This window comes from Halichoerus grypus, chromosome 4, assembly GCF_964656455.1.
Source record: "Halichoerus grypus chromosome 4, mHalGry1.hap1.1, whole genome shotgun sequence".
Taxonomy (NCBI): Eukaryota; Metazoa; Chordata; class Mammalia; order Carnivora; family Phocidae; genus Halichoerus; species Halichoerus grypus.
Genome location: NC_135715.1, coordinates 70288260 through 70315361, shown reverse-complemented (window position 1 = coordinate 70315361; position 27102 = coordinate 70288260). Strand labels below are relative to the sequence as shown.

At 48.4% G+C, this 27102-nt stretch overlaps 1 protein-coding gene across 1 annotated transcript; it reads left to right on the top strand.

The window, feature by feature from the left end:
• Positions 1-125: 125 nt before the first annotated feature.
• ALOX5AP (arachidonate 5-lipoxygenase activating protein) lies at positions 126-25327 on the top strand. Its single transcript, XM_036099661.2, has 5 exons — positions 126-373; positions 7062-7161; positions 13891-13961; positions 18403-18484; positions 24850-25327. Exons 1-5 carry the CDS (start codon positions 304-306, stop codon positions 25010-25012), a joined length of 486 nt encoding a protein of 161 aa, XP_035955554.1. The 5' UTR covers positions 126-303; the 3' UTR covers positions 25013-25327.
• The last annotated feature ends 1775 nt before the right edge of the window (positions 25328-27102 follow it).

Below are 27102 nucleotides of genomic sequence, written 5' to 3'. Positions count from 1 at the left end.
CAGATCTTTTGGGTGCTCTATAAATAAAACCCAAGTTTCCTTTTTTTCTTCCCTTCCTGCTCCTCTTCCCAGCTCTGCTTCTCTTGGCAGGTCACACGAGCCAGGGCGCTTTGGTGGCTAGTGAAAAAAAAAAAGAGAGAGAGAGAGAGAAAGAAGAAGTAGGTGTGTAACTGTGCCGGGACCTTCGGAAATTCTAATGATGAAAGACGGAGTGCGGGCCCTCACTTCCCCTTTCTGCACGGCGCAGGCCTGGGCACCCGCCACGAGACTAGAACAGTCCTCCCCGGGGAGCCCGAAGCAAACATGGATCAAGAAGCCGTGGGCAACATTGTCTTGCTGGCCATTGTCACCCTCATCAGTGTGGTCCAGAACGGTAAGGGAAGGTCCTCACTCGGAGGGGGGGGCCAAGGGTGGATTTTGTTTGCCAGGTGTTGGCAAGTCAGGCTTACACCGGTCTCTGTGTCTGTGTGCACTTTGGCCCACTTTTGCCTTATTTTGTTATTTGTTTCTTTTCCTTGAATGTATGGGTGTGTGCATTTGTGCCTACAGTTGGGGTTTTCCTTCTCCTGGGATTCCTTTCACTTTAATGGGGGTGACTAACCATGTTTTCAGAGCCAGAGCAGCAACCTAGAGGCTTGATCCAAACCCTGACTGAAGTGTCTGCAGTCAGCATTTTAACTATTAATTACTGTGGCCCGAGAGTGGGTGGGAGGCAAGAAGCCTAGAAAGGGAAAGTGAAGTACATGTTTACTCAGGCAGTAGGCTTTAGTAAGTGCGGCTGGGCTGACTTCAGTGCAATTGAGATTATCTGTCACCTGTCGGCTAAAAAACATGTCAATTTGGGAGGTGGGAGGGAGAAATCCCCTTATCATTATTTTATCTCTGTGTTGCTCTTTTTTTTTTTCCCCTTGTGGAGAAACAGGTTCTTTGTAATACTTTCATTTTCCCCCTAGCAATGTATAAATTCGAAGCATTTTTCCTATGCATTATATATTTACATAAAGAGAGAGAGGAAGCATTTTTCTTGTGTGGGGTTTGCATTTCCATTAACCTTGCTAGCACTTAAAAAAACCAAGTAAGGAACCCAGACCTGAAAAAGATAAGACCGTGTAGAATTTTCTCTTTAGAGTTCTGAGTCAGGATTGCCACCGACTCTTTTTACACATATTTCCAGTGGCTTTGTGTTTTGTAGTTTATTAAGATAGAGGAAAAGGGAGAGTAATTACTAAGGGCAGCTGCTGTAACCTAATGGTCATTACTGCGTGTCCCCACACTGTCATACTTGGGAAGTTTGAGTATTTAACCAGTTTGGGATATCCTGTTATTTCCCCCCAGCTTGAATGTGGACAGAAGCTGAGGCTTCACCTTCTGAGCCCAGAGTGGGGCTTCCCGGAGACCTTCCCACCCAAGAGAGGCCCGACTTTGCATCCTCCGAGTATGTTTCCTATATGGAACAGCAGTTGATCGCTTTTTGACCCAAACATTTTCATACTAAATCTACACCATCACGTTGCGGCTCAGAGAGGGAACAAAGGGATTGTTTAGGCTGCCATTCCTCAAGCCATTGCTATTTCGTGCAGGGACCATGAGCTCCCTTGATCTTGCACATCAGCCAGGGATTCATTTATTCAACCTGCCTACACCTGCTGGGACCCACTGTGCTGGCTTTATGGGGATATCGCTATGGTGTGGGCCCCCAGGAAAGGAAAAGATAGTGAGAAAAATGGCCAGGCATGGTCAACAGGAAGCCTTCAAAGACCCTTCTGGTGTCTTTGGGGGCAGTTTTCCACGGGTGGGTGGGTGGACAGGGCTCTTTCAGCTCGGTGTAGGGTCTCCCCTCTGGCCCTTCCTCTTATGAGCATCAATGTAGCTGATGATCTCAGTGGTCTTATGAGCATCAATGTAGCTGATGATCTCAGTGGACTGGGGAGCCAGCTCCCCGTCACCCGCCTATGGGGATGGGGCTAAACTAGCTGGAAGGTTGGCGCTCACCCTGAGCTGCTCCCTCTCAGTTCAAAGCTGACTTGGGGGAGGCTGCTGGGTCTCCTGTTGTGAGTACAGAGTCTCTTCATCTCTCCTGAGATGCAGAACCCGCCCTTGGTCTGTTGAGTGGGTCCTGGGCTTTTTCTCTAGTGGCAGAACAAACCCTGATCAGACTTGAGGAGGGACCAGGAGGTTCCTAATTGTTTTTGGCAGTGAGAGTAAGTCTTCTTCCTTGGTACAGTATGGAAGGAGAGATTATAGCAGCCAAATGTCTGAGTCTTAACAACCACAGTCTAAGGGCCTTGACTTTGGACAGGCCATTTCAGATAGATAGGGACTGAACACAGTGGCCTCACTAATAGAGGTCCACCAACTGATGAGTAGGATGGAGGTTTCCTGGTGGGGAGATATGAGTATGGACCTGAGTGGAGCTCCCGTTTTGGGAGACTGGAGACTTTTTCAGGCTGGGCAGACCGTACATGGTGGCCACATCCTGTCCTCTGCCCTCCCCTACCCGCTGTGAGCCGCTAGGGCAACGTGGGGGGAAGAGTGACTTTGAACAGCTCTGGTGCACCTTTGCTTGGGGAAGGGACAACCGGCTGCTCTTCTGAAGCCACGGAAGCAGCCCAGCCACATTCCTCTGTGAGGCAGAGACCTCGGACTGCCATGTGATTGTGATGCTGAGACCACTGTATGAGGCCTTTTACTTGTAACTGTGAACTGTGCCCATGTCTGGGAATAAGAAAAATTCCAATAACTTGGCAGAGAACATCTGTACTTGCTTGCACCATGAGTTTTCAGGTAAACACAAAGGTTCAAGTGCATGTCCAGAGCCTCTCTTTGCAATTCTAATTAACTGCAACGTTGCAACCATAGATCTTCCTTACAAAGTTCAGAAAATATGCAAAAACTGTGCCTCTCTCCTCCTGCCCCGCAAAATGCCATTTCGAGCCCTTTCTGTTAGTGTTAAGGAGTATTTACATGCTGTTGCCAGGCACCGCACACTTTGTCTTTGTCCCAAGACAACGAGGTCTGGTCCACCTGTGTCCATGATGGTATCCGGGGTCTGTGCTTTCTGTACACTGTGTGGACCTCATTTCTTGGGAAGAGGCCAGAGCCCAGTCCGCCTGGGGGAACTTCCTCCTCTGACTCTTACACATTTTTAGTCATCAAGATCTTTGAACCTGTGGCCTTCTTCCAGCTTGATCCAGCAAAACATAGATTTGGAAGCACAGAACAAGTTTAAAATACATCGTTCCAAGAAAGCTGGGCCAGAACCCCAAAGCCTGGTTTCCCAGGGAGTATAGATAGATGCATTTCCTATGAATAGCATCCAGAGAGCCTCCAGCTTCTCCTGCCAAGGTGCCAGCAGCATTGACATGCAGCAAACCTGAAAAAACACAGATTTGGGGAAAGTGATTTCCATAGGAAGCCAAACTAATGAGATTGAGAGGAGAGGGTGAGCCGAGGGGTAGGGCACTGAGCCTCGTGCATGGAAGCCTGAATGGCAACAGCAGAGAAAAAATGTCCTCCAGCAGGAGAGCTGTTCCCACAGCCCTCTGGTAGTAGGGAAGGGTTGTGGGAATTGGCATCATCCTCTCTCCTCCACTCTCTTCTTACCATGAAGCCAAGAAGGGGGAGACATGATGACCCTGCGGACACAAGAGTTTGTGAGAATAGTGATGAGGAGGGATATAGAGCTGGTAGTGAGCCCTTATCTTGCCGTGTCATTCCTGGTACTCCCACCCCAACACACACACACTCCTAATGAATCTCATGGGCACCATATTGGAAGACCTAACAACCCAACCTAGGGTTAGATGGGCTTTAGAAACAGGACTCATGAAGTGCCCCATAGCAGAAATCTTATTTACACCATTCTCAGCAGCTCCTACCTGAACCCTCCTGTGCTAAAGAGCTCACAACCTACCGAGCTTGCCCTTCCCATCATTAGGTGTCTTGAGAGTTGGCTTTGTGTCAAACACAGTGCTTTGTGTTGGGAATAATACCTCACTGAATCCTTGCAGCCTGTGGAATATACACTAGTATTATTCCCATTTTACAGAGAAGCCATGTGGGGCTTGGAGAGGCTAGACCATTGGTTGAAAGTCCTAGAGCCAGTTGTGGTGACACTGGGATCCAAACCCATTCCAAAGAGTAGACGCTTACGCTATGTATATTGCCTCAGATACATTTATTCAAACGCACACTCCTCAAGAAGTTCTACTGCCCTATAACCTCCATCCACTGGTCCTGTTTCTATTCTCTGGAAAAGCCTGGACTATGCTTGCTGCTTCTAGGTTTACAGAGTCAGCTGTACCATCCTGCCTTCAATGTATCGCTTCTCAGGTGACTTGGTTTCCAGGGTCCCTTGTCGTTGGGGCCCCCTCCCACCCATCTTGCCCTGTGCTGTCTAAGATGCAGATGATAGATGCATCTGGGATCCAGACATCAATTCTATGAAAATAATCATGGGCGTGTGATTCTTTGAACACTTGTATCTCGCTGCTGGAGCCTCTTAACTTTGTGCTTAACTAAAATCTCCAGATCTTTTCATGTGATCCTGAGGAAGTTAGTTGGCTTCTCTGACTCTGTTTCCTTAACTGAGAAACGGAGCTATGGTAACTTCCATATGTACCTGTTGGAGGCACCACCGCCTGGCATACCGGAGGGCAAGTAGCCAGCAGGGCCTAGCGTGTGGTAGGTGCTCAGGGATGGCCTGCAGCCTTTTCTCTTCATGTGTCTGGCTCTGGCTCTCGCTCTCTCTCTGGTTTGGCCTACCATCAGCAGTTGGCCAAGATAAGTGTGTTCATGGTCTCTGCACGAGAAGTTTCTGTGACACTGTGGAGGATAACGCAGGGGCAGGGTGTGAGTGGGTGGTGAGGAGTGGACAAAGAAAGCCAAATTCTTTCAAGTTTAGCTAAGCAGGAGGGAGAGGTAGAGCCTAGTGGATTGAGGCAGGCTTGCTTTTGTTTTGTTTGATGGGTGGGAAAGATCCGAATCTGTTTCTAGGGTCAAGAGACGGAGGAAGAAAGAGAGGGAAGGTTCAGGAAATGGGGAGAACACGGATGAAACAAAGGGCTGAAGGGGTAGCAGAAATGGACTCAAGGTCACAGGTAGAGGGCAGTCCTTGGAAAGAGGAAGGGGTTGGTTTCTCTGAGCAAGGAGAGGAAGAAGAAAGGCAGATGCAGAGAAGTACAGCCAAGTAGTGCGGCTGGTTGCAGAAATAACCTCTGACTTTCTTAATACCGTCTCTGTGACATGTCCAGAGGCAAGGGCTGTCCCAGTGGGTTCCGGAAAGGCAATGGTCAGAATTTTCTACTGTATTTTGTGGTAAGAAGAGACATTCAGAACAGACCGATGTGTACTTACATCCCGTGTGGCTGATGGAATCCCTGCGGTGAGCTTCAATGTGACAGTAATGAGAAAAAAAACGTCCTCATCTGCCCCCCTGGCTTTGAATCCCCAGCTGCACTGCTCCCCAGTGGAGTGAGCTATCCGACCTCCCTGAGGCACTGCGTCCTTGTCTACAAAGTGGGAACAGCACCGCCCACTTCGCAGCGTCAGCGCAAGACCCAGTAAGGGACTAGATGTCAGGTGTCTGCTGGAGCGCCTGGAGCTGGCCGATGCCCCCTTCAGACCAGCGGCCCTTAGCTATGCTCCAGACAGGCACGTTGCTAGGGTAGGGCTGTACTTTTGCCCAAAAGAAAACCAGGGCAGGGTTTTCTTCATATACATGGTTGATAAGGCATCCATTTGACATTTTTTTGAGGAAGTTAATATGAAGCTGATGAAAAGGAATCCCATAGACCCCTGATATTCTCGAAATAGGAGTAAAGGAATATAACGGGGGGGAGGAGAGAGAGACCTTCATTCCTACCCCTCCCCGCCCCAATCTATAAACAAACCCTCGGGATTCTGGCTCCTCGGCACCCCTCACACCCCACAGCCAACCCCCTAGTCGGCTCCCTCCTATCTTCCCCCTGTCGTGGGCCTGACCCCTCTAGACACTCACCATGCAGAAGACAGAATGGCTCTCTGCTTAACACCATTCCTCAGCTTACACCTGTCAGGAACTCCTTGTTGCTCGTGAGATGGGAATAAGTTCTGATTTTCTTAACATGGCTCTCATCAAGGTCATAGTCACGCTGCTAAATCCAGTAGGCACCTCTCAACTATCCTCTTCTTCAGGCCTGGGCTCACTTACTGCTTTCTCACTCCGTCCACCCTATGAGCATGCCACATGGCTCCTCACCCTGCTCTGCCTTCTCTTCTGTCCATGGCTCGGCACACAGTATAATTTTAATTTAAGTGTTTTGTTCACTGTAAAACACTGTGTATGATGTATCTCCTCTTCCACCCTTACTGGAACATAAGCTCCTCAGGCCAAGGTTCTCTGTGTGTTTTGCTCTCAGATGCAAGCTAAGTGTCTGGCATATGGCAAGTCACAAAGAAAAATCTCTGAAAGAACAATTCACCATCTACCTCTTTGGCCTCATTCGTAATTCTGCCAGTTTCCACTCCCTGCTCCCGATTTCCCCCATCATAAGCTGGACATAGCAAACCAAAGACAGTTCTCGCCTCTGCACCTTTGTGTATTCCATTCCACTCGAGTGGGGTGATCTCCTCTGTTGCCTCCTCCATCTCTTTGGCTAATTCCCACTTGTTTGGCAAATCTTATCCTAGATGTCGCTTCCTTTAAGGATCACTCCGTGATCCCAACACTGAATTAAGTTGCCTCTTGGATCCTCAATGTTCTCAGTCAGTTTCATCTTAGCATGAATCACTAGAGTGCAATTTCTGCCCTAATTGTGTGTTTATTTCCTTCGACTGTAAGAACCTCGAAAGTGGGGGCTGTGTCTTGCTCACCGTCAAGATCTTGCTTTACCATCACCAAATGCAGTGATTTGTAGAGATAGCTGCTGAATGAATTTTTGGTAAATGACATTTGATGGAAGATGTTTAGGGCTGTTTGGAGGGCACATAGAGGGAACATTGAACGTTCTAGTAAAATAATGGGACACCAGGCTCAAGAATGTGCCCGTTATAAACCAGATCCAAACCCTTCTCTCTGCCAGGTTTCTTTGCCCACAAGGTGGAGCATGAAAGCAAGACACATAATGGGCGGAGCTTCCAGAGGATGGGAACACTTGCCTTTGAGCGGGTCTACACTGCCAAGTGAGTCCAAACCCTGATACTGCAAACTAACAGAGTGCGGCCCCGGGCACAGGGGCCTCCCTATCAGAGTGAAGACCACTCTCAAGGCTACATGTCTATCTGGGCCAACCTTCAGAGTGCGGGGGGAGGCAGAGCTCCCAGGGAAGGTTGAACCTCTCCTGGGGGGTGGGAGTGGGGGTGGCTTTGTGGACACCCCTCATCATCTTAATAAGTGCTAGTGTTTCAAGAAAGGAATTGGGGATATTGGGGGCTGGGGTGAGGGGAGATGTGCGATCACCACACTCCCCCTTGCTCCAGAAACCCTGAGCCAGTCCTGTGGTCACAGTGTTACCAGTTTCCTAGGGAATTAGTCCAGAGGTACTACCATGAAAACAAGCCATGATTCATTGGCTGGCTTTGGAAACAACAAGTGGGCCGTGATGGCAGCAGCCTTCAGCTCACTGCCCCTTGTGTCCCGCTCCGTGGACATCTGGAGGTGTGGCAGGACCTTTCAGAATGCCCGGTCTCCTTGAGCAACCAGAACAAGAACAGTAAGAATGGGGGAACTGTGCAATTGCTCCCCCCGCCCCCATTCTTTACTTTTGAATAAAAAGGCTGCTTGAAAACACCTGAACGGTTCAGTGAAGGAAATGGGAGCTATTTAGGATGCAAATCTGAATCTATGTTATTCAAACACTCATTTTTTCCTTTATGCAGAATGTATTTGAACAGCAGTTTCAGGCAGTGGCCTGTTTCTCTGTGCCTGTGACGAGGGGCCTGTCAGAAGGAAAGGCTTCAGCTATGAACTGGCTCAGGAGCTGGCCTTGAGTCTTAACTCAGAGGTGACTCTGATCGCCCCCACAGATCTTTCCAAAGGGGCAGTCATGGACACGCAAGGAAATCATCGCAGGCTGATGTCCTGGTCCCCTCACCCCATCTGGGCCCTTTGCCTTTTGGGCTTGGGGCTTCAGGCTGCTCCTGAGCGCGCACAGTCCCTCCAAGACCTCCCCCTCTCCCGGGCCCTCACCACCTGCTCTCAACCCCCTTCCTCAGACTAAGCAGTCCTGGGCAGGGTCATTCCCGCAGTCAGATCTCAAGGAAATTCTTTGCTGAGCTACCTACAGGGAGATTTCTTTTTTAACATTTGGGCCTTCAATGTATGAAGTTAAGTTTCCATCTTGCTAGCAATGAAGACAAAATGGAGCAGGCCAGGCCGTTCAGTTTCTGCCGTTTTCCCCAAAGGTGGGCTGGCTCTGTGCTCACACCTGGCCCCTGGCACCAGTACCCAGATTGCAGAAATGCCCTTCGGTGCTGGCTACGCTGCGTCATTTGGAAGGGCGGTTTGGAAGTTCTGCAATGGTGTGGGGTTCCTGACGGAAGAAGGGGCCAGAGGAGAGGGGTGGGGCATTCTTGCTGCCCGGGGGTCCCTGTGGTGTGGATGCCGCAGCCCAGCTCCCCAAGCCCCTGCGTCTTTACCACTTCACCTCCGGGAAAGGAGAGCGAGAAGAATGAAGAGGGGAGGGAGCTGTGGAGAGGTAGGAGCTCAGGGGGAGGTGAGGAGAATTTTCTGTAAGATGAAGGTTGCCCAGACACTGTTGTGGTTCTGTTACAGAGACCACTTCCTCCCTGACCCAGCTAACAGCAAGCACTTGGCGTGCCTATGGTGGTTTATAGAAGGGTGGTTTATAGAAGTGCTGGCAAAAGCCAGAGGCGCCCAGTCTGCTTGCGTCTGCCAGGAAGCTATAGGCAAGGGGTTGTGTGTTGGTCCAGCAAAATTTCTTCTCCAGCGGTGGCTTGTCGAGGGGCCTCCAAAAGCACCAAAGAAGGTACAGACAGGTTGAGCCATGGATTTGCAAAAAGAAAAGAACATATATTTAATCTTGTTGTCTAAAAACGAAGAAATCAAGCTGTACTCATGTTTAATACTCAGGTTGAAAGCCGAGTGTGTATTATACCTGTCACAGGGTTGCATGATCAAATCTTCTGGTTGATGGGATGTGAGATCATAAATGTTTCCAGACCACAGCTATCAAGAAAAACTAGCATAACAGGATAAATGATGCTGGTGGATTGAAAAGCCTGATGCATATTTTTCAGCATAAAATATGACTGCTGACAGATACAGATGGTTCCAGATTTGGGGGGCAGTTGATAAACAGATATTGCAGCGAGGTCTGGCCCATCAGCTCCAGCTTGGCCTCGGTTAATGGTCTGTCCCATCACCCATCACCCACCAGGGCAGAACTGAGTCAGGGTTTGAGAGACAAAAAGAATCTTGACCTTGACTCTCTGTTCATGTGTATAAAACATAATTCAAAGCTCTGTTCCCCGATGAGGAGCACAGGTAGAACAAAGTTTGATTTCTGGAGGAAAAGCTCAATTAACTGACCTAAGATTCTTCCCTAGGAGTGCAGGTAAGCACAGGTCGCCGAGAAGAGAGGGGTCCTTGGACAAGTGTAAATTTCCTTTTTTTTTTTTTTAAAGATTTTATTTATTTATTTGAGAAAGAGAGAATGAGAGACAGCACGAGAGGGAAGACGGTCAGAGGGAGAAGCAGACTCTCTGCTGAGCAGGGAGCCCGATGTGGGACTCAATCCCGGGACTCCAGGATCATGACCTGAGCTGAAGGCAGTCGCTTAACCAACTGAGCCACCCAGGCGCCCGACAAGTGTAAATTTCTGACATGTGTTCCATAGATTACAAGTTCGTGGGCTGGTAACACGTGTTACAGAGAAGAAGAAGTTCTGGACAGCAAGATTTTTGAGAACTTTTAATGAGCTGAGGAACATTGTGATTCTTGGTTCTCCAAGAAAGGGAAGTCTTTTTTTTAACTACAGATACACCCCCCATTTTTTTTTTTTTTATGCAAAGCATATCAAGGGTTTAGTGTTTCACAGAATACATTTTGGGAAATGCCACCCTAAAGTCCTTTCTCTCCTGCACCCCTCAAAATCCACCTCAGACTCACTTCTGAGTGGGGTGGACTTGTAAATAATTTGAAGGTAATAGATCTGCATTGATTCCATTGATTAGTAGTGATACTATTACTATTATTAGTGATATTTACTTAAGTTAATCCAAACTCACTAACAAAGCACTATGTAAGTACTTCTGTATCTGATTCCCAAAGGTGGAGAAAAACGGAAGGGAAAATACGAGTCCTTTTCTCCGTGAAAACATTGATAGTGTAGTGCATCAAATCGAACGCAGCACAATGAATTGTTGACAAATCTGGCAAGCACCTCGGAATTGGACCTCAAGAAATGAGAGCCAAGATGGGTTTGCCAGTTTTGTCTTGCAGAAAAAATGGCGCACAACTCTCCACAAAAGAAAATTTGGAAGAATGATAATTTGTCAGCAGGAAAGACATTTCCACTGGGGATTGTAAGAAGGAAGACGTCGGAACAGTAATAGTCACCATTTATTGAAAGCTTGTTATGAGTCTGCTCATAACACTGCTTTATCTCATTTTATTTTCACAAGCCAGGGCGGTAATTACTAATGTCTCCACTCACCTCTTATAGATGAGGAAGACCAAGGCTCAGTGAGGCTAGGAAATGCACCCACATTCACACAGCAGCTGACTAGACGTCGGACCGAGGCTTTGTGACTTTATTTTATTTATTTATTTTTAAAGATTTTATTTATTTATTTGACAGAGAGAGACACAGCAAGAGAGGGAATACAAGCAGTGGGAGTGGGAGAGGGAGAAGCAGGCTTCCCGCCGAGCAGGGAGCCCGATGCGGGGCTCGATCCCAGGACCCTGGGACCATGACCTGAGCCAAAGGCAGACGCTTAATGACTGAGCCACCCAGGCGCCCCGAGGCTTTGTGACTTTAAAGACCATGTGAGCATCCGCTAGGCCCCATCTCAAGAGATAGCCGCATCACTGACCAAAGCCACTTGAATTCAGCCCAGCAGTGGCCCTCTGTCAAGGAGGGGCATCTTGCGTGGAGCTGTGGGTAGAACGTATCAGAGATCCTGGAGCAGAAAAGGACTGGCTTGAGCCAGAGCGAGGGACGGGACTCTGGGTATATTCTGGAAATCCAGAGGAGGAGCCCATTCTCTTAAAGTTGGGAGAGTTTCATTTAACTCCAGACAGACCATTTTTATTGGGGACCAAGGTGACTTGAGACAATAGGAAGAATGATTGAATGACTAATTCAGTGTCACATTACTATACCATTCTCTCTAATGAGCAAATTCCTTAGATAATTAAGAATTTTTTAAAATTTTGCACCACCCAGATGAATCCAGTACCTAAAAACAAACAAAAACAGAAGCATGAGAATGAGGAGGAGGCAGGGGAGATCTTGGTATTAATAAATTTTCAAACTGTTGGAGCATCAGGTATTAGGTCCCATCAGATGTAGAACATTATTCAATTAAATAAGGGACGTGCTCCTGCTTTTCTTGAACTGGGAAATAGATCACATTCTGAGTCCCAAGGCTGTGGTTTTGTGCCTCTGATATGTAAGAATAGATATGATGCTTGTGCTCTGTAGCTGCATATAGGACCTGTTTATTCGCTAAGTACTTCACCGTAAATAATAAATTTGTTCTACCTCCTGCCCTTCAGAGTTCCTGCTGTGTCCACTAGACACAGTGAACCCCCGGGCACCTGGCAAGCTGAGCAGGGCTCTGCTCTCTCCCCTGTGCCTATCGCCCAGGATAGGATACACTGCTTTCTTACCTTTAATTTCATTGACTTCTCCAGTAGAGGATCTTTTGATCATCAGAGGGACGTGACGTTTCCTGTGGCCAGGGACACAGTCCATCCTCTCTGGGTTCTCTGCAGGGGATGGACCAAGGGCTGCTCATTCCAGAGTTCTCAGTGGTACCAGTGAGCATGAGACGCTATTGGTCTGAACAAGAGTTCATAGCTGATTTAGGAGGGAAAGCATGAGAACCAGATCAAGAAGTATCCCGAGGAAGGACTCCAAGGAAGGAATTTGGATAAAAGGCTGAATACATTATGCAAATTGCATCTCTGCTTTTACCCGTGCGGTTTGAATTACATTAGACCAGTGGTCTTTTAACTTGAGCATGCTTCAGAGTCACCTGGAGGGGCTTGTTAAAACACAGATTGCTATTTCCCCCACCCTGGGAGGTTTTAATTCTGTGGGTCTGAGATGGGCATTGACATTTGCAGTTCTAGCAAGTTCTGATGCTGCTGATCCAGGGACCACGCCTTGAGCACCACCTCATTAGAGCATCAACTCTTAGAGTTTACATGGCTCTCAGAGTTGCTATCAGTCTCTTAGTTTTTTCAGGTAAGGAAACTAAGTCCAAAGGGATTGCTTTGCCATTGACAAACAGCTGGTGAACGTCAGGGCAGGGACCAAATCCTAGTCACGTGCCCCTTCCACTCTATTGCTTTGCCCTCCCATCCTTTCAGGCTTCCACGTCTTGTAAGGTTGTTTTCCCATGGACATGTATATTGGTTGTCCTGATCTAGACTCTGAACTTCTCAAGAGGACACTCACTGTTTATTTTGCCTAGTCGAAGAGGTAACAGACCTGGTTTTAGAGTTGGACTTACTGTCGCTCGGTGATGCTGAACAGGTTACTCAGCTTCTCCAAACCTCAGTTTCTCATGTGAAAATGAGAGTAGCTACAGTAGGTCGAATAAAAGGCCCCCAAACACATTCACATCCCGACCCCAGGAGCCCATGAATAGGTTCTGTTACATGGCAAGAAGGAATTAAGGCTGCTGACCAGCTGACCTTGAAATCAAGAGAGTATTCTGGATTATCTGGGTAGACTCCAATGTCATCACAAGGGTTCTTTAAATGTGGAAGAAGGAGGCAAAGAAGTCAGTGTCAGGAAGACTCGAATGGCCATTGCTGCCTTCGAGGTTTGCAGGGGGCCACAAGCCAAGGAATGCAGGTGATCTCTAGAAGCTGAGAAAGGCGAGGAAACGGATTCTTGGCTGGAGTCTCCAGCAGGACTGCAGCGATGCTGACACACTTGACTGTAGCCCAGCGAGACCCATTTTGGACTTCTGACCTCCATGTGATTTGTCTTGTTTGAGGCCACCGAGTTTGTGGCTACCTGGTCCAGCAGCCATAGAAAATGCGTGCAGCCACCCTTGGGCCCTCTCGGGACCTCGGTGAGCTTACAGGAGACGAAGGGTGTAAGACACCAGCATGGTGGCTGCAGTGAGGTGGGAGCCCCTGCACGGGAGCCCGGACTGAGCCCTGCACGCTGCGATCCCACTACCAGCAAGGGACCTTTCTGAGCACCCGCTTTTCTGAGTCGACCCTGGTTTCTCTGGTGCTTGAAGCTCACCCTTCGTTCCCCAGCCCAGCCTGTGGGGCTGAGCTGACTTGTGCGGCTGACAAAGGTTTCCTGAGTTGGGCTCCTCTCCCCTGCACCTCCCCCTAATCCTGACAGCTGCCACAGCCCTGCTGTCTGTGTTGCTCACTTTTCAATTCCAAGAAGCACTTTGGCACAGCCAGGAGCAGGAACCCTGCCAAAACGAATCCATCAAGAAACCAAGTCTCCTATTGGCTTCGCCGAGGAAGGGAGTGAACGGATTCTGAACGTGTGTTTCCTTCATACCACTGCCTATTTCTGATGGGGCACCCGTGTCTTACTGGTGGATGTAAGTGCAGTTATGAATGGGGTTTGTGCCTCACGTGTGATGGTGATTATCAATTTGGGTTTCGGGTGATTTTCAGACTACGCTGCAGTAACATGTTTTCTGATTTTTCTTCTCCTTACTGTTATTTTTTTTTTTATTCTACAGCCAAAACTGTGTAGATGCGTACCCCACTTTCCTTGTTGTGCTCTGGAGTGCGGGGCTCCTCTGTAGCCAAGGTAACTTGGGCTTCTGTGTGTGTGTTCTCTTCCTGAAACGTGCATCTTGAGGGGGTTCGAGTGCAGGGGCTTTTTATTGAAAAGACTTTGCTTGACCTCCAGCTCCGCTCCGCGAAGCCCCCGGAGAGGTGAGAACCCCCGGGGAGGTCGTTTTGCAGGCCTGCTCTGTGCCCGGGCGGGGCGGGTGCGGTAATGCATTGCTAATGCTTGTTCCCCGGTGGCTGGTTGAGAGCTGCTTCGCCGACAAGGGTGCTTTCAGGCTAAATGTGACTCAGAATCCTTAAGCAGTCTTCGCCCTGATGCAAGGGCATTATAAATGAGAGCGCCTGAGGGATCTATTCTGGGACCCTGTCACTCGGCGCGTCCGCTAATAAGCTTCCAGCGGGGTGGCCGTGTGTCTGCAGAGCCCTGGTCTCCAACCCTCTCCCGGGTTATCAGCAGCCCACAGCCCCGACTCCAGCAGGTTGACTCCCAGAGTTGATTTAAAATGAAATGGAAACCAGAGTCCTGTGTTTGGTCCCCTTTGGAGCTTGGCATTGCGCCTGGTGGAGGCTTGGCGTGACCTGGCCAGCTTCCACACCGTGGCCCCACAGGGCGCGTGCCTAAGGAAAGGCCACTGGTGGCCTCCGAGGGGCTAAGTAATCCTTATCATCCTCTCCCACTTTATGGAGGAGGTAGAGGGGATATTATCTCCCTCCAGTATCTGTGAGGACACTGGTTCAGGGAGATAAGGTAACTTGTTCAAGGTCACTCAGCGGGTGGACGCAGAGCAGGATGAGAGCCCAGGTCTTTGGGGCTAAATCCTGGATTTTTCATGAGTATTTTTCTGCATTATTCATGTATCTACTGCATATACACTGAACACCTGCTTCGTGGCAAGCCCTATGCTTGGGTACACAGTGATAAATAAAGAGATGGTGGTGGGGCACGCAGCACTTGGTGAGCTGAACCACAGGGAAGACGCGAATGGATAAATTCTTGCCGAGAGTGAGAAGTGCCAGGAAGGAAAAAGATCAGGTGCAGTGACAGGGAACAGAGGTGAGGGATGGCAGCAGAAACTCCTTCAGGGACGCCATGTGGCCTCCTTCTGTGCTCCATAAGGCTGTCATTACTCACTATTTATTTACCACTATCTATCCTGAGTGAAATAAGAAACATGTCTGGCATAACTTGAAAAATCAAGTCAAACTATGCTTATATGAGGAATTATGATTCCTTTTATGTCTTAGATGATACTTGATAGAGATGAATCTCCAGTTGTTCTAGCTAGATAAATACACAGGGAGTGGGAAGGTGTTTTGGAGCCCTGGAACCACGCATTTCAGCCAAAACAAATGTTGGCACTGCTAGGGGACGAAAGTGTCAGTAAACCATCTTCGATCATCGTCATTCCTTATGACTATAGTAAATTACTGGATTTTTTAGTCAAAAGGAACCACAGCGATCATTCTAGCCCAGATCCATCACTTTATGGGAGCAGGAGCCCAAGTCCCAGAAGGACAAGTGGTTCGCTCAAATTTCAGAATTTTTGAGTCCAGATTCGAACCCGCTGTGCCCCTCCTACTGTTCTGAGCAGCCTGGGTCCACGAGGCACGCACCGTCCTCTGCAGGAGGGCAGTGAGCACAGCCATTTTCCACCCCTGACTCCTGTCAGCTCTTGTTCAGTTTAGCTGCCCATCGAAAGAGAGACGGGCTGGTAAGTTAGAGCAGAGCCATCCAGATGGGACAGGCCAAGAAAGACTTCGTCCAGGGCAGATTGTGAATTGTGACAGTTCTGTGACCTTCAGATAATAAATAGCATGAACCTCATAAGCAGTTTCTTTTGTGCTTTGGTTTTCTTTTCTTTCTTTTTTTTTTTTTTTTAAGATTTTATTTATTTGACACACAAACAGAGAGAGAGGGAACACAAGCAGGGGAAGCAGGAAAGGGAGAAGCAGGCCCCCAGCTGAGCAGGGAGCCTGATGCGGGGCTCGATCCCAGGACCCTGAGATCATGACCTGAGCTGAAGGCAGACACTTAACCTACTGAGCCACCCAGGTGCCCCTGGTTTTCTTATCAAAGCACACGACACTAGTATTTTGGGCAAGGTGGAGTTGTGGCAAGAACACGGGTCTGGGGATGGGCAGACTGGAGACCGTTCTGAGGACACTCGTTGCTGGTGCTGGGACCCTGGGCTGTTACTCTGCTTTCCTCAGCCTTAGTTTCCCCATTTGTAAAGTAGCAATAATTGAATTCCCAGGATGATTAAGTGAGAGAGTGTGCATAAAGCCCCTGACATGCTGCATGGAATAGATAAGATCAAACCATATACACCTGCCAATGTCTGACTGTTTAGGACACACAAAAATGGCAATTTCATATAGTCCAGCCTAACAATAGATGCCCAGTAGATGTTACTCCTAGTGCTGGGGGTGGTAATACAGCTTTGAAATCATACAAACCTGGTTTCAAATTCCACCTTGTTAAAAAATAAAATTCGGGGCGCCTGGGTGGCTCAGTCGTTAAGCGTCTGCCTTCAGCTCAGGTCATGATCCCAGGGTCCTGGGATCGAGCCTCGCATCGGGCTTCCTGCTCAGCCAGAGGCCTGCTTCTCCCTCTCCCACTCCTGCTCTCGCTGTGTCTCTCTCTCAGTCAAATAAATAAAATCTTTAAAAAAAAAAAAATACAATTCAACCAAGTGAATTTGAAGATTGAATTGGCTTTATCAAAGGATTCATGAATCCAGCAGCATCCCGTCTAGGAAGCAGAGGGGAGCTCCCAGGGGTTGTACAAAATGGAAGGTTTTTATAGGAAGAAGGGTGGGGCAAGAAATTTGTTAGCAAAAGAAAAGGATTGTTCCAGGCAAGGTTTCTTTCCCTTGGGGGAAGGAGGAGTGCGGGTCTTATCCTGCGGATTACCTCATCTTCCTTTGAAGGAAGGAGAGGGCCCACGTGGCCGATTACTTCATTGGCTCCCGTCAGAACATTCCCAACTACAGGTTAAGACCGCCTTTCTGTGAAACGGCAGTTAGATTAGGGATTAAGCCCTGGTTTGGGGACTTGGCCTAAGTGATGCCATTTTGGGCCTGTGGTTTTCTTTTTAACAACCTTTTCCTTGGCTCACCTGACTTTTATGAGTTCATTTAACAAATAATTTTTGGAAGCCAGTATGTGCCAGGTACCATGCCGAGCCCAGAGCTTATGTCTAGTGGAAGATGGCTGTCCTCGTGGGGCTTTTGGTCTGCTAAGTGACTCTGGGCAAACTGACTCCTTTGAGCCTCAATTTCCTCATCTGCCAAATGGGGACAGTAATGCACTCTTCACCAGGTGGCCAGGAGGATCGGAGACCAAGGACCCCAAGTGGCTGGAGCAGTGCCTGACATAAAAAGTGCTCTGTCGGGGCGCCTGGGGGGCTCAGTCGTGAAGCGTCTGCCTTCGGCTCCGGTCATGATTCCAGGTCCTGGGATCGAGCCCCGCATCGGGCTCCCTGCTCGGCGGGAAGCCTGCTTCTCCCTCTCCCACTCCCCCTGCTTGTGTTCCCTCTCTCGCTGTGTCTCTCTCTGTCAAAATAAATAAATAAAATCTTTAAAAAAAAAAAAAAGTGCTCTGTCAACACAATTAGTTTGGCATTTGAACAATGCTGGAAGGTCTTCAGAGTGCTTTTATACCCAGGCGCCTATTTCACCCTCACGATCCCTCCTGATAGGTAGGAAAGCTGCAGTCAGCCCTCTGTCCAGATGTAGGAGGAGTTAAGTATTAGCTCCTGATCGTAATAGTCCTCGTGGGGTTGGGTTTTCTAATTCTCAGCTCTAAGGTTCAGGACTCGTGCTGCTCATGGTTGTTACTCACAGGGCTAGAAGGCAAAGGGAGTCTTCCTCCCTAGAGATCTTTTTTTCCTCCCCAAAGATTTATTTATTTATTTGAGAGAGAGAGAGAGCATGAGCGCACACAAGCGGGGGGAGGGGCAGAGGAAGAGAATCTCAAGCAAACTCCCGGCTGAACTCGGAGACCGGCACGGGGCTTGATCTCACAATCCCAAGATCACGACCTGAGCTGAAATCAGGAGTCGGATGCTCAACCGACTGCCCCCCCTCCCAGGCAGCCCCCTCCCTAGAGATCTTTCCTGAATTGGCCACAATTGTTCAGAAAAGGTTGAGCATTGCACTGCTTGGAGGCCCAGAGGGGAAGGGTGTGCTTTTAAGACAGCCAGCCTAGAGCTGGGCTTGGGGTTTGGGGTGATGCCAATAGAAAGTAACAGTACTAGCATCAAACTTCTAGGTTTCTACCAGCCCTAGGCTTTTTGCTGAAGTTCCCATCAGCCTGAACTGCGACTGCGGGAACCTGAGGCCTCTGCTGGATTTTGCGACCAACACTAGTTGCACAATGACTGTGTCGGTATTATGTTACTTTAGCATGTTCTGGCATCTGTGAAACTCACATGGCGTCTCCCTTTCTCCCCTTAGTTCCCGCGGCCTTTGCTGGACTGATGTACCTGTTCGTGAGGCAAAAGTACTTCGTCGGCTACCTAGGGGAGAGAACTCAGAGGTAGGCCATGGGGACTGTTTAAGAGCCAGGGTGTGAGTCATGCTTTTTGAGCAAGAAGAGCCATCACTCACAACCATATTCTGCCTAAGATTTAAGGCTCTGAGGGATCGCTTGGGGCCGGAGGGGGAAGGCTCACTAGTATCCCTCATCCTTTACCCCCTGAACTTTGCGGGCTCTGCAAATGCAGCTGGGGGACTTGACTTGTGTGCCCTGTAACCAACTCCTCCACATGGTGCTGGGCTCACAAAGGATGCTTTAATGCCACGCACTACACATTCTTGCAACCCCACACCCTCTACTCCCACCCTTCAGAGTCTGGGCCTTGAATGACTTTCTGTGTCTGGCTTCCCAAGGCCTCCGGTGAGTGAAACGTTTTATTGTTTGCCTAAAGAAACGAGAGCTAAAGCTTGCACCTTGTGATAAGTTCTCTTGAGTAACAAATCTTCCAGGGACCAGCAGGAAGAACGTGGCAAAAATAGGCTGCACTCACATGCAAAGGATGGAGTCTGTGAATAGTGTCCCCATTGCATTGCTTATAGATGCTGTCAGACGGAAAGCTCCAGAGTAGCAGTTATATACTTTGACGACACCTGGCTTGGGAAGTCGGGATTTTCATAAAATAAATGAGGATACTTACAGAAGAAATGTTCACGGTCTAGTCTGCCATCGGTTCCTTAGAATTCCTAATGTAACAGGAGGGCTCCAAGAGCCAGGCTGGTTCTCTCCAGTTCTGGGAGGCTGCCGCCCCTACGCGGGTCCAGCCTTCCCCTCCGTTTCTCTCCCTTGTCTCGTTTCACATCCCTCTCTGTCTCTCACAATAGCACCCTTCTCTCGTGGTTAATGGGCTCTCCGCTCAGATAGCATCCTTCAGCGGTGACAAAGGCTCTGACAGCCCTTGAGGTCGGCGGGTGAAAGCACTAACATCTGGGGACCTTGGGAGCCTGTGAAGCTAAATGGCTGGGGGGCGGGCGGTGGGGGGGGTGCTTGATGGTGAGCTGCAGCCTGGAGGACGACTCTCCTTCCAGCCATTCTTTTCAGTGCTCTTCTTTTCTTCAGGCCTCTCTAGTGGCATTCGTATGTATCCTTGAAAACCACAATTCCATCATGTCTCTTATCCTAATCAACACTGTCATAAATGAAGTTCTTTTTTCTCTCCCACCCTGGAAAAGCTCTGTTCTGCCTTTCCCCGGGAGATCACCTGTTGTCAGGAGGTGGAGGGGAGGAGGGGTGTCTATCAGTGAAGTCGGGGAGGGGGGTGTCTGCTCTCTTAGGCTGCCTCCCTGGGCCTCCCTGTCTTCCTCACCAAAGTGTCAGGGGTTTGGCCCAGGCACTCTTCTCCTCATCTGTCACCACTTGCCTGAGATCTTAAAGTTGCTTTAATTCTAGGACAGTCCGTGGAGCATGACAAAATGTGTCATTTACCCATGGGCTCTTTTCATTTTCAAGGTAATCACTGCTAGGGAACGAACCAAGGTGGCAAAAATAATAAGATAGAGACTTAAAATCTTAAAACTATTGGATTTCCCTGGACCTCATAGACATGTAATTGGCCTAAACTCTTAAATCGTGGCCTGGTGTCCCCCAGGAGAGGCAGGTGAGATGACCCCAGCCCGGCACCCCCATCTGTGCTGTGTTAGAGCCTCTCACCTTTCCTGCATCCACAGCCTTCATTACTAATCCATCACAGTGCTCTTTCCTGCTGAGACCAAACGTGGCCTCATAGGACTTCTGAATATAGGGCTCTGAGCTATTGTCATCAACAGACATGATAGGTACTAGATGAAATGTCTAATCCTAATCTAGACCAAAATATAGCTTGAGGTGGATATAAGCCTTAGGGCCTCTGTGGCTAAATCCAAGAGGATTTTCAATTCTACCTTCTGGAAGCTATGTGCTAATACCCTTCCACTGTGGATTCCACTGTGGATGCCCACCTCCGTCCCTGGGCTGTGCCACACTTGGACTCTGCAAATGATTTCATGGCTTAATGTCTTAGGGATCTGCTTATTTCTTGGGCTCACCAACAGAGGAAGATACTGCTCAGCGAGACCCTTCCAGGAATTTTTCCCTTGGGCTCTCAATCATCTTTTGCTCCTCGTCGGGCTTTGGCCCTAACCACATCAGAAGTTCTAGTGTCCTTTTTGGTCCAGTGGGTAGGCATGACATTCCTTGATATATCTCCCCCACCAAAACTTCTTCCTTTTGGGATTTTGTACCCCCCTCCTTTGTCCCCCCTAGAAGTTTATGGCTCTTATTCTCAGTCCTACATCCTACTCCCTGGCCCCATTCTCCCTGTCTTGATTAGGTAATTTGTAGCATCTCTACAGGCAGTTAAGAATGAATTTTAGTTTCTTCCCCTTTCATTCTAAGCTACTATCTGGCCCGAAGCAGTGGCTGTTTGGCATTATAGACTACTTGCCTTTTATTATCTACCTTTCCTGGCTGGCACGAGGCTGCCCTCTCTTCCTGTCCCTCAGAGCCCTGTTCCCTGTTGGAGCTCCTACTAAGTACCTCTCTGCAATTTAAGTTCTCAACCCAGTGGTGGATGGGGCAGAGACTGGCAACTCTTGAGACCAGGGAACTCAGGTTAACCAACTCCACCTTGCCTGGATTGCTCTCCTCATTCCTCGTTCACTCCCCACCCATGTAGTAAATACTTACTGACCACCTGCCCCCAGCGAGGTACTGAGTCAGTTGTTGAGATGATAATAAACATGACAGAGCCCTCGCCCTCAAGGAAGCCCGGGGGCTGTGGGAGTCAGGGGCAGTACCCAAAACACTAAACCTATAGAAATAATTATGGGCACAGTTTTCAGAAGTCCTGGTCCCTCGTAGTCATTTTCCCCTTTAGGGTCAATATTTTAGAATCTCTGCCCCCCACCCCCAATGTGGACCATGGGGATACGTCACCAGAGTTAGACTCCAGGGGTGAGTTTAGGGGTATCAAGGCTGGTGTTTCTAAAGTGAAACCCCCCAACCAACGACACAGAATTGCCTGGGGTGCTTGTTAAAAATATAGATTCCTGGGCCCCACCCTGGACTTTATGGACTCCGAATCTCTGGGGTGGGAGCCAGCAGAATACGCATTTTAACAACTTCTACACACAGTTTGGGAATCACTGAAGGCTGTTCATGCCTCTTTTCCAAGATGATTCATTTGACAAAAATGTATGGAGGACCTGATTTATTGGAGATATGTGGGTGAACAAAGGAGCAGTATCTTGCTCTCATGGGCCTTACAGTTTTTATTCCCTTTAGAAGTTACCAGGTTTAAAGTGGTATTTCTTTATTGAAAAGAACAGAATTATAAAGCCAGAAGGGACCATAAAGTTTTCTTCTCCTACCCACATTTTGTATATATTTTCTGTGTGAGGCAGGGAGGGTCCGCAACTTGCCCAAGGCCACACGGCAGAGAGCTGGGCCTGGGGCTCAGGGGCCTCGATGCCGGGGCTCGCCTGTCTCACACCACAGCTCCTCCTCCCCGAAGTTTTAGGCACATTTGAAAGGGAATTGTTTGTCATAAGGCCTCTTGTATGTTTTCATGTAGGTTTCATGTTGTGTGCGTGGGTGCGTGCGTGTGTGTGTGTGTGTGTGTGTGTGTTGGAAGGGGGGATACATTTGTTTCAAAACTAACCACAAAATCCTAGTCTCCAAAACCCAGGAGCCCTCAGGAAGGCAGAAGGAGCAGGACTGTGGCCTCACACAGACAGGTTCGAATTCCCACTCTGCCTCTTCTTGCCTGTGTGACCTTAGGCACATCGTTCAACCTGTCTATTCTCAGTTTTCCCACCTGGAAAATAGGTTAACAATATTGCACAGAGTAGGTCTGAGGATTCAGTGACGTTTCATATATAAAACACCAGGTCCCTCAGATGCTTAATTTAATTCTGACTTTCCCCACCCCATTTAGAGAGAACTATGTATCAGCTTTTAGAAACAATAAAAGACACGCCTTGAGTTTCAGAGTCTAATTATGTAGCTTGTGGCCGGCTTTTCCGTCTACACTCTCCGTGGCTTCCCCAGAGCCTGGGGCAGGTCCTTCCTCTGGGCGCACCATGCCCACCTCCCAGGGCCATAGCCCATCTCCAAGCCTGACAGACTGAAAGAGGAAGCTAATGAAGTGCCCGAGCTGCGGACCTGCATTCACCCTTAGCCCTGCAGGTGATGCGCATGCGCTGAGCTCCTGCCCCCCCCCCCCCCCCCCCCCGCACCCTTCACATGGTCTGGGAGGAGTTAAGGCACCACACAGCCCTCTCCTGGGGGGCGATCTACCTCGAGGCCTTTGAAAAATGCTGCCCAAAGTCAAGAACACCACAATTTCAGCAGCAGACACGGCCATTTCATCCTTCACCACAGATTTATCTCGAGCACGTTCTGAAACAGCTTTGCAAATCACTTTTTCTTGTTTCTGTAATGAGCATATGGTGGCCTCATTCATGTGATAAATCTGAGCCACCACAATATTTGACTTTTCACAATTTAATTTCTCTGAACCCTCTGTTCTCTGGCTAAAAAATATCCCTTACTTAGCCTCTGTGACTTCCTTATCGGCATTAGCAGGTAACTGTCTGTATTTGTCTGCCTGGGATACCATAAGCGGGTACCAGCTCAGACAACAGAAATTGATTGTCTCATTGTTCTGGAGGTGAGAAATCTGAGATCAGGATGTTGGCTGCCTTGTTTTCTCCTGAGGCCTCTCTTCTCGGCTCACAGATGGCTGTCTTTGCCCTGTGTCCCCACCTGGTCTTCTGTCTGTGTGTGTCTGTGTCCACCTTCTCTTCTTGTAAGGACACCAGTCATATTGAGTCAGGGTCCCCCTTGGTGATCACAGTTTACCTCAATTACCTCTTTAAAGACTCTATCTCTAAATACAGTCATGTCCTGAGGTGTTGAGGTTAGGACTTCAACATATGAATGGGGGGGGGGACACAATTCAGCCCATAAAGCTCCCTTGAGGAGCCAAATATTTTTCCCCAATAAAGAGATAGAACGTCTCCCTTCATGAGCATGACTGTAAACAGGAAACCCAGGAGAGACCACAGCTGGTCAAGGAGCAGGGTGGGGGCAGCTAGCTAGCAGGGCTGCTCAAGCTTTAATGGCCTGTGAGTCATGGAGGGACTTGTCAAAATGCAGATTCTGATCCAGTAAATCTAGGGAGGGACCTGAGATTCTGCATGTCTAACAAGCTCCCAGTGGATGCTGCTGTGATAAAAAGGCTAAAAAATATCCCTTACTTAGACTCTGTGACTGTGGACCACACTTTGAGGAGCAAGGAAATAGACAGTCAACTGCAGAATGGTTTTCAGACTCTTGGCTAGGAAAGTTACGAGTTACAGTATGAACCTTTGGGCTCCATTTCCGAAAGATACAATTTCTCATGTCGAACCCGTGTCTGCCAAATTCTTCTCTCTTGATTATGTCAAAAACCGGGCTCAGCAGCACTGACTCACCTGTTCAGCTGAGCCGGCTGTTCTTGTTGAGAAGTCTTGCTGCCAAAGGGTCCCCTCGCCGGGGTTGTTACTAACAGCCTTAACGAGCCATTTGGCTGGACTTTCTGAACATGCTAGTGCTTGCACAGATGGATCCAGCCCCAGCGGTCACAGAGGATGGTGGGGAGGGAAACCGGGGCAGCCGCTGTGTACAATTAGGCAGTCACATATCACTGGGGAAATGTCTCCTGACCCCAGCTGCTGATTTGCCTAAGCAGCTTAAGATTTAGAGCCTTTGAGAGAAGAATATGAACGCACTAAAACATCTCTTCCCCCTCCATTCACTTACAATGTAAGAGCCTGTCTTCCATTGTGAGGGGCCCAGCTCTCGTTAGCAGGAACAGGAGGTATTCCCCAGCAGCCTCAGGAGCGAGACTGAACTCTCAGATACTGAAGCACCTTTTAGATTCCACCAGCCTTATTGGCTCATTGAACCCAGCACCCCTCTCATAGAGTACTTAGGTCCTGCGTTAGACCCAACTGCTAGCGCGGCTTTCTAGGCACTCCCGGAGCAGAACGGCCTCAGGAGGGGGTCTGACAAATCAATGGGGTTCCAAATCCCCGGTCAGAATGCCTGATGACCGACCGACAGAACCCACTGCCTTCAAGCCATTGGGGAAATCAGGAGAACACTGAGAAGCTGCCCAGCAGAGCCCTAACGACGATAAGGTTGGGGGTCTAGGCTCTTTTAGCTTGGTTTTGAAATATATTCAATGACCAATAATAGCGGAGACGCTCCCATTCTTCACATGAAGTATATAGAGCGTTCCGGAGTAAAAGGAATTCTAATTTAAACCCCATGTATCTCAAAGTTGATACCATTTTTTGTTAAGTTCGTATCATTTTGCTGCTTCTACAGTTTTCTTTCTCTTCCAGCACGCCAGGCTACATATTTGGGAAACGAATCATACTGTTCCTGTTCCTCATGTCCCTTGCTGGTATATTCAACTATTACCTCATCCTCTTTTTCGGAAGTGACTTCGAAAACTACATAAAGGCAGTAACCACCACCATCTCCCCTCTGCTTCTCATCCCCTGACTCTCCGCTGAATGCAGGGTCGGCACTCTCTGATCAATACTGAAAGTCGTCATAACTCAACCCTTGCAAAGATGTAGCTCCTCTTCAGACAGCTGTAAATCTAATGACCATCTGGGCTTCGCAGCTTGAGTTAACCGTGCTTTCCCTGGAAGAAAATAACTTTGTGTCTGCCCCACTCCGTGAGATTGGGGGTGGCCCCGGATCTCTTTTCAGACCCATTCTGTATGTTTCTTGACTTATCCCTCTTTCTGAAGATGTTTTGTGACCACATTGATGTGTTCCTAAAATAAAATGCAGAGACATGTTTTAAGCTGCTGGGTGAGTCTTTTGTGGGTTTATTGCTACATTTGAACAACTAATCCTTTTTCCTCGACCTTCATATAATGATAATAGGAAAGACGCTGTCCCTATACACACATGTGCCTGGAAAGACATTCACGAAAACGTCCACTCTGATTATCTCGAGGTGAAGAGATTTGGGGTAAGTTTTACTCTGCAGTTTATATTTTCATGTATTATTCGAAGTTTCTTCATGAGCAACTAAACATCACTCAAAAGGGAACCAGAAGAAACACAACCGAAGCCTGGCCTTTTCCGGGAAGCCTTTCCTACCTCCAGGTTGGCCTGGGGCTGCCTCTTGACCTTCCACAGCGCTCTCTGAACAGCTCAACTGCAGCAAACCCATATTACAATGTAAAGATGTTTATTAGCGTGTGTCACCCTTCCGCACTAAATCATTAGCTCAAATTAGATTCAAATCATTGAATATCCCTGATCTCTTATTTCTTTTGCTTTTCCTGTGCCAAGCTCGGAGACTGTCACGTAGCGGGCATCCTGCCTCAAGCTATTTTAGAACTCAAACAGACGTCCTGTAAAAGGGCTGTATTGTAGAAGACAGTGGGGATGAGTTTTATGAGATTAAGATGTGTTTTCTTTCAACGTTTTAATGTGATAAATTGTGGAGGAATGCAAAAAAAAAAAAAAAAAACAACAACAACAACCCAAAAAACAAAAGAACAAAAAACCCCACGCTTTCCCTCCTATAGACAAACAGACTTCCTTGAGAACCTTTTGTCGACTTCCTTAAGAATCGTCCACACACCCCACGAGGATTAGGTTGGTATCTCTCGTGCCAGCATCACGCCTAGCACCCATCATATCATTTTAGTTTAGAATGTGCTGTAACTCAGTGTCAGAGGCTAAGATAATGCCAGGCCCATTGCGGGGGGCCCCAATTATTGAACAAAAGAATAAATGAATGAATGAGTTAATAAGTCACTGGCTGGCAGTATTTAATAAAGCATGTGTGTTGAGCCATTTCCCATATTGGGGATAGATTCATGGTGGTCCAACCACTGTTGCACATGGTGTCCCTTGGCACCGAGTACAATTTAGAAGATAGCTGCGTACGTATGATCAAGAGTCCAGGACAAATGACAGAAAGAAGCCAGCTCCTACAAGGGGAGTCAATTCATGAGGCCTTAGCTTTCAATTGAGGTGACCAGTAATAATACATGAGTCCTGTTTACTCCCATCTGAGTCTCATGATGCTCACAATCTTAGGAAGGATGAGGCAAATCTGGGGGCCAAACCTCCCCAGCTTTCTCTGAGTTGCCTGCTTGGGGAATGGAGTGAAGAGAAACATGGAATCTGGCCCGTGTGATGTCTGGATCAACGTGCTTCATGTGTGATGCTCAAGGCAAGCAGATTGCTCAGTTCAAGGAAAAACCCCCATGTGGACATGGTTTCCTAGGCCTATCTGGTGGTCCAGACTAAAGCCCCATCTGGGCTTTTATGGCCAAACCCCTCCCAGCAGAAGCTTCTTGGTGCCAATTATTTTAGTAGAATTGCTCTTAGCTCTCTGTAGAGAGCAGACTCAAATGTCCTAGCAGACATTGGAAAGAAAAGTTCACAGCAAACAGCAGTGTGGAAGTGGCCCCAAGGCCTACCTCAGCCTGGGCTTGCTTTGGAGCAAGTTTGCCTGGGCCTGAGGGATTTCCTGGGAGGAGGGGCTCCCAGTTTTAAAACTGGGACAGTCCTGGGCAAACTAAGATGAGCTGGTTGCTGTAAGGGAGAGCTAGGCCAGAATA

Bases quoted from the DNA above. Each gene is read 5' to 3' on its own strand.
- ALOX5AP (XM_036099661.2), top strand. From the start codon at position 304: ATGGATCAAGAAGCCGTGGGCAACATTGTCTTGCTGGCCATTGTCACC. The intron at 374-7,061 runs GTAAGGGAAGGT...TCTCTCTGCCAG, and splicing joins CATCAGTGTGGTCCAGAACG to GTTTCTTTGCCCACAAGGTG. The intron at 13,962-18,402 runs GTAACTTGGGCT...TTCTCCCCTTAG, and splicing joins GGGGCTCCTCTGTAGCCAAG to TTCCCGCGGCCTTTGCTGGA.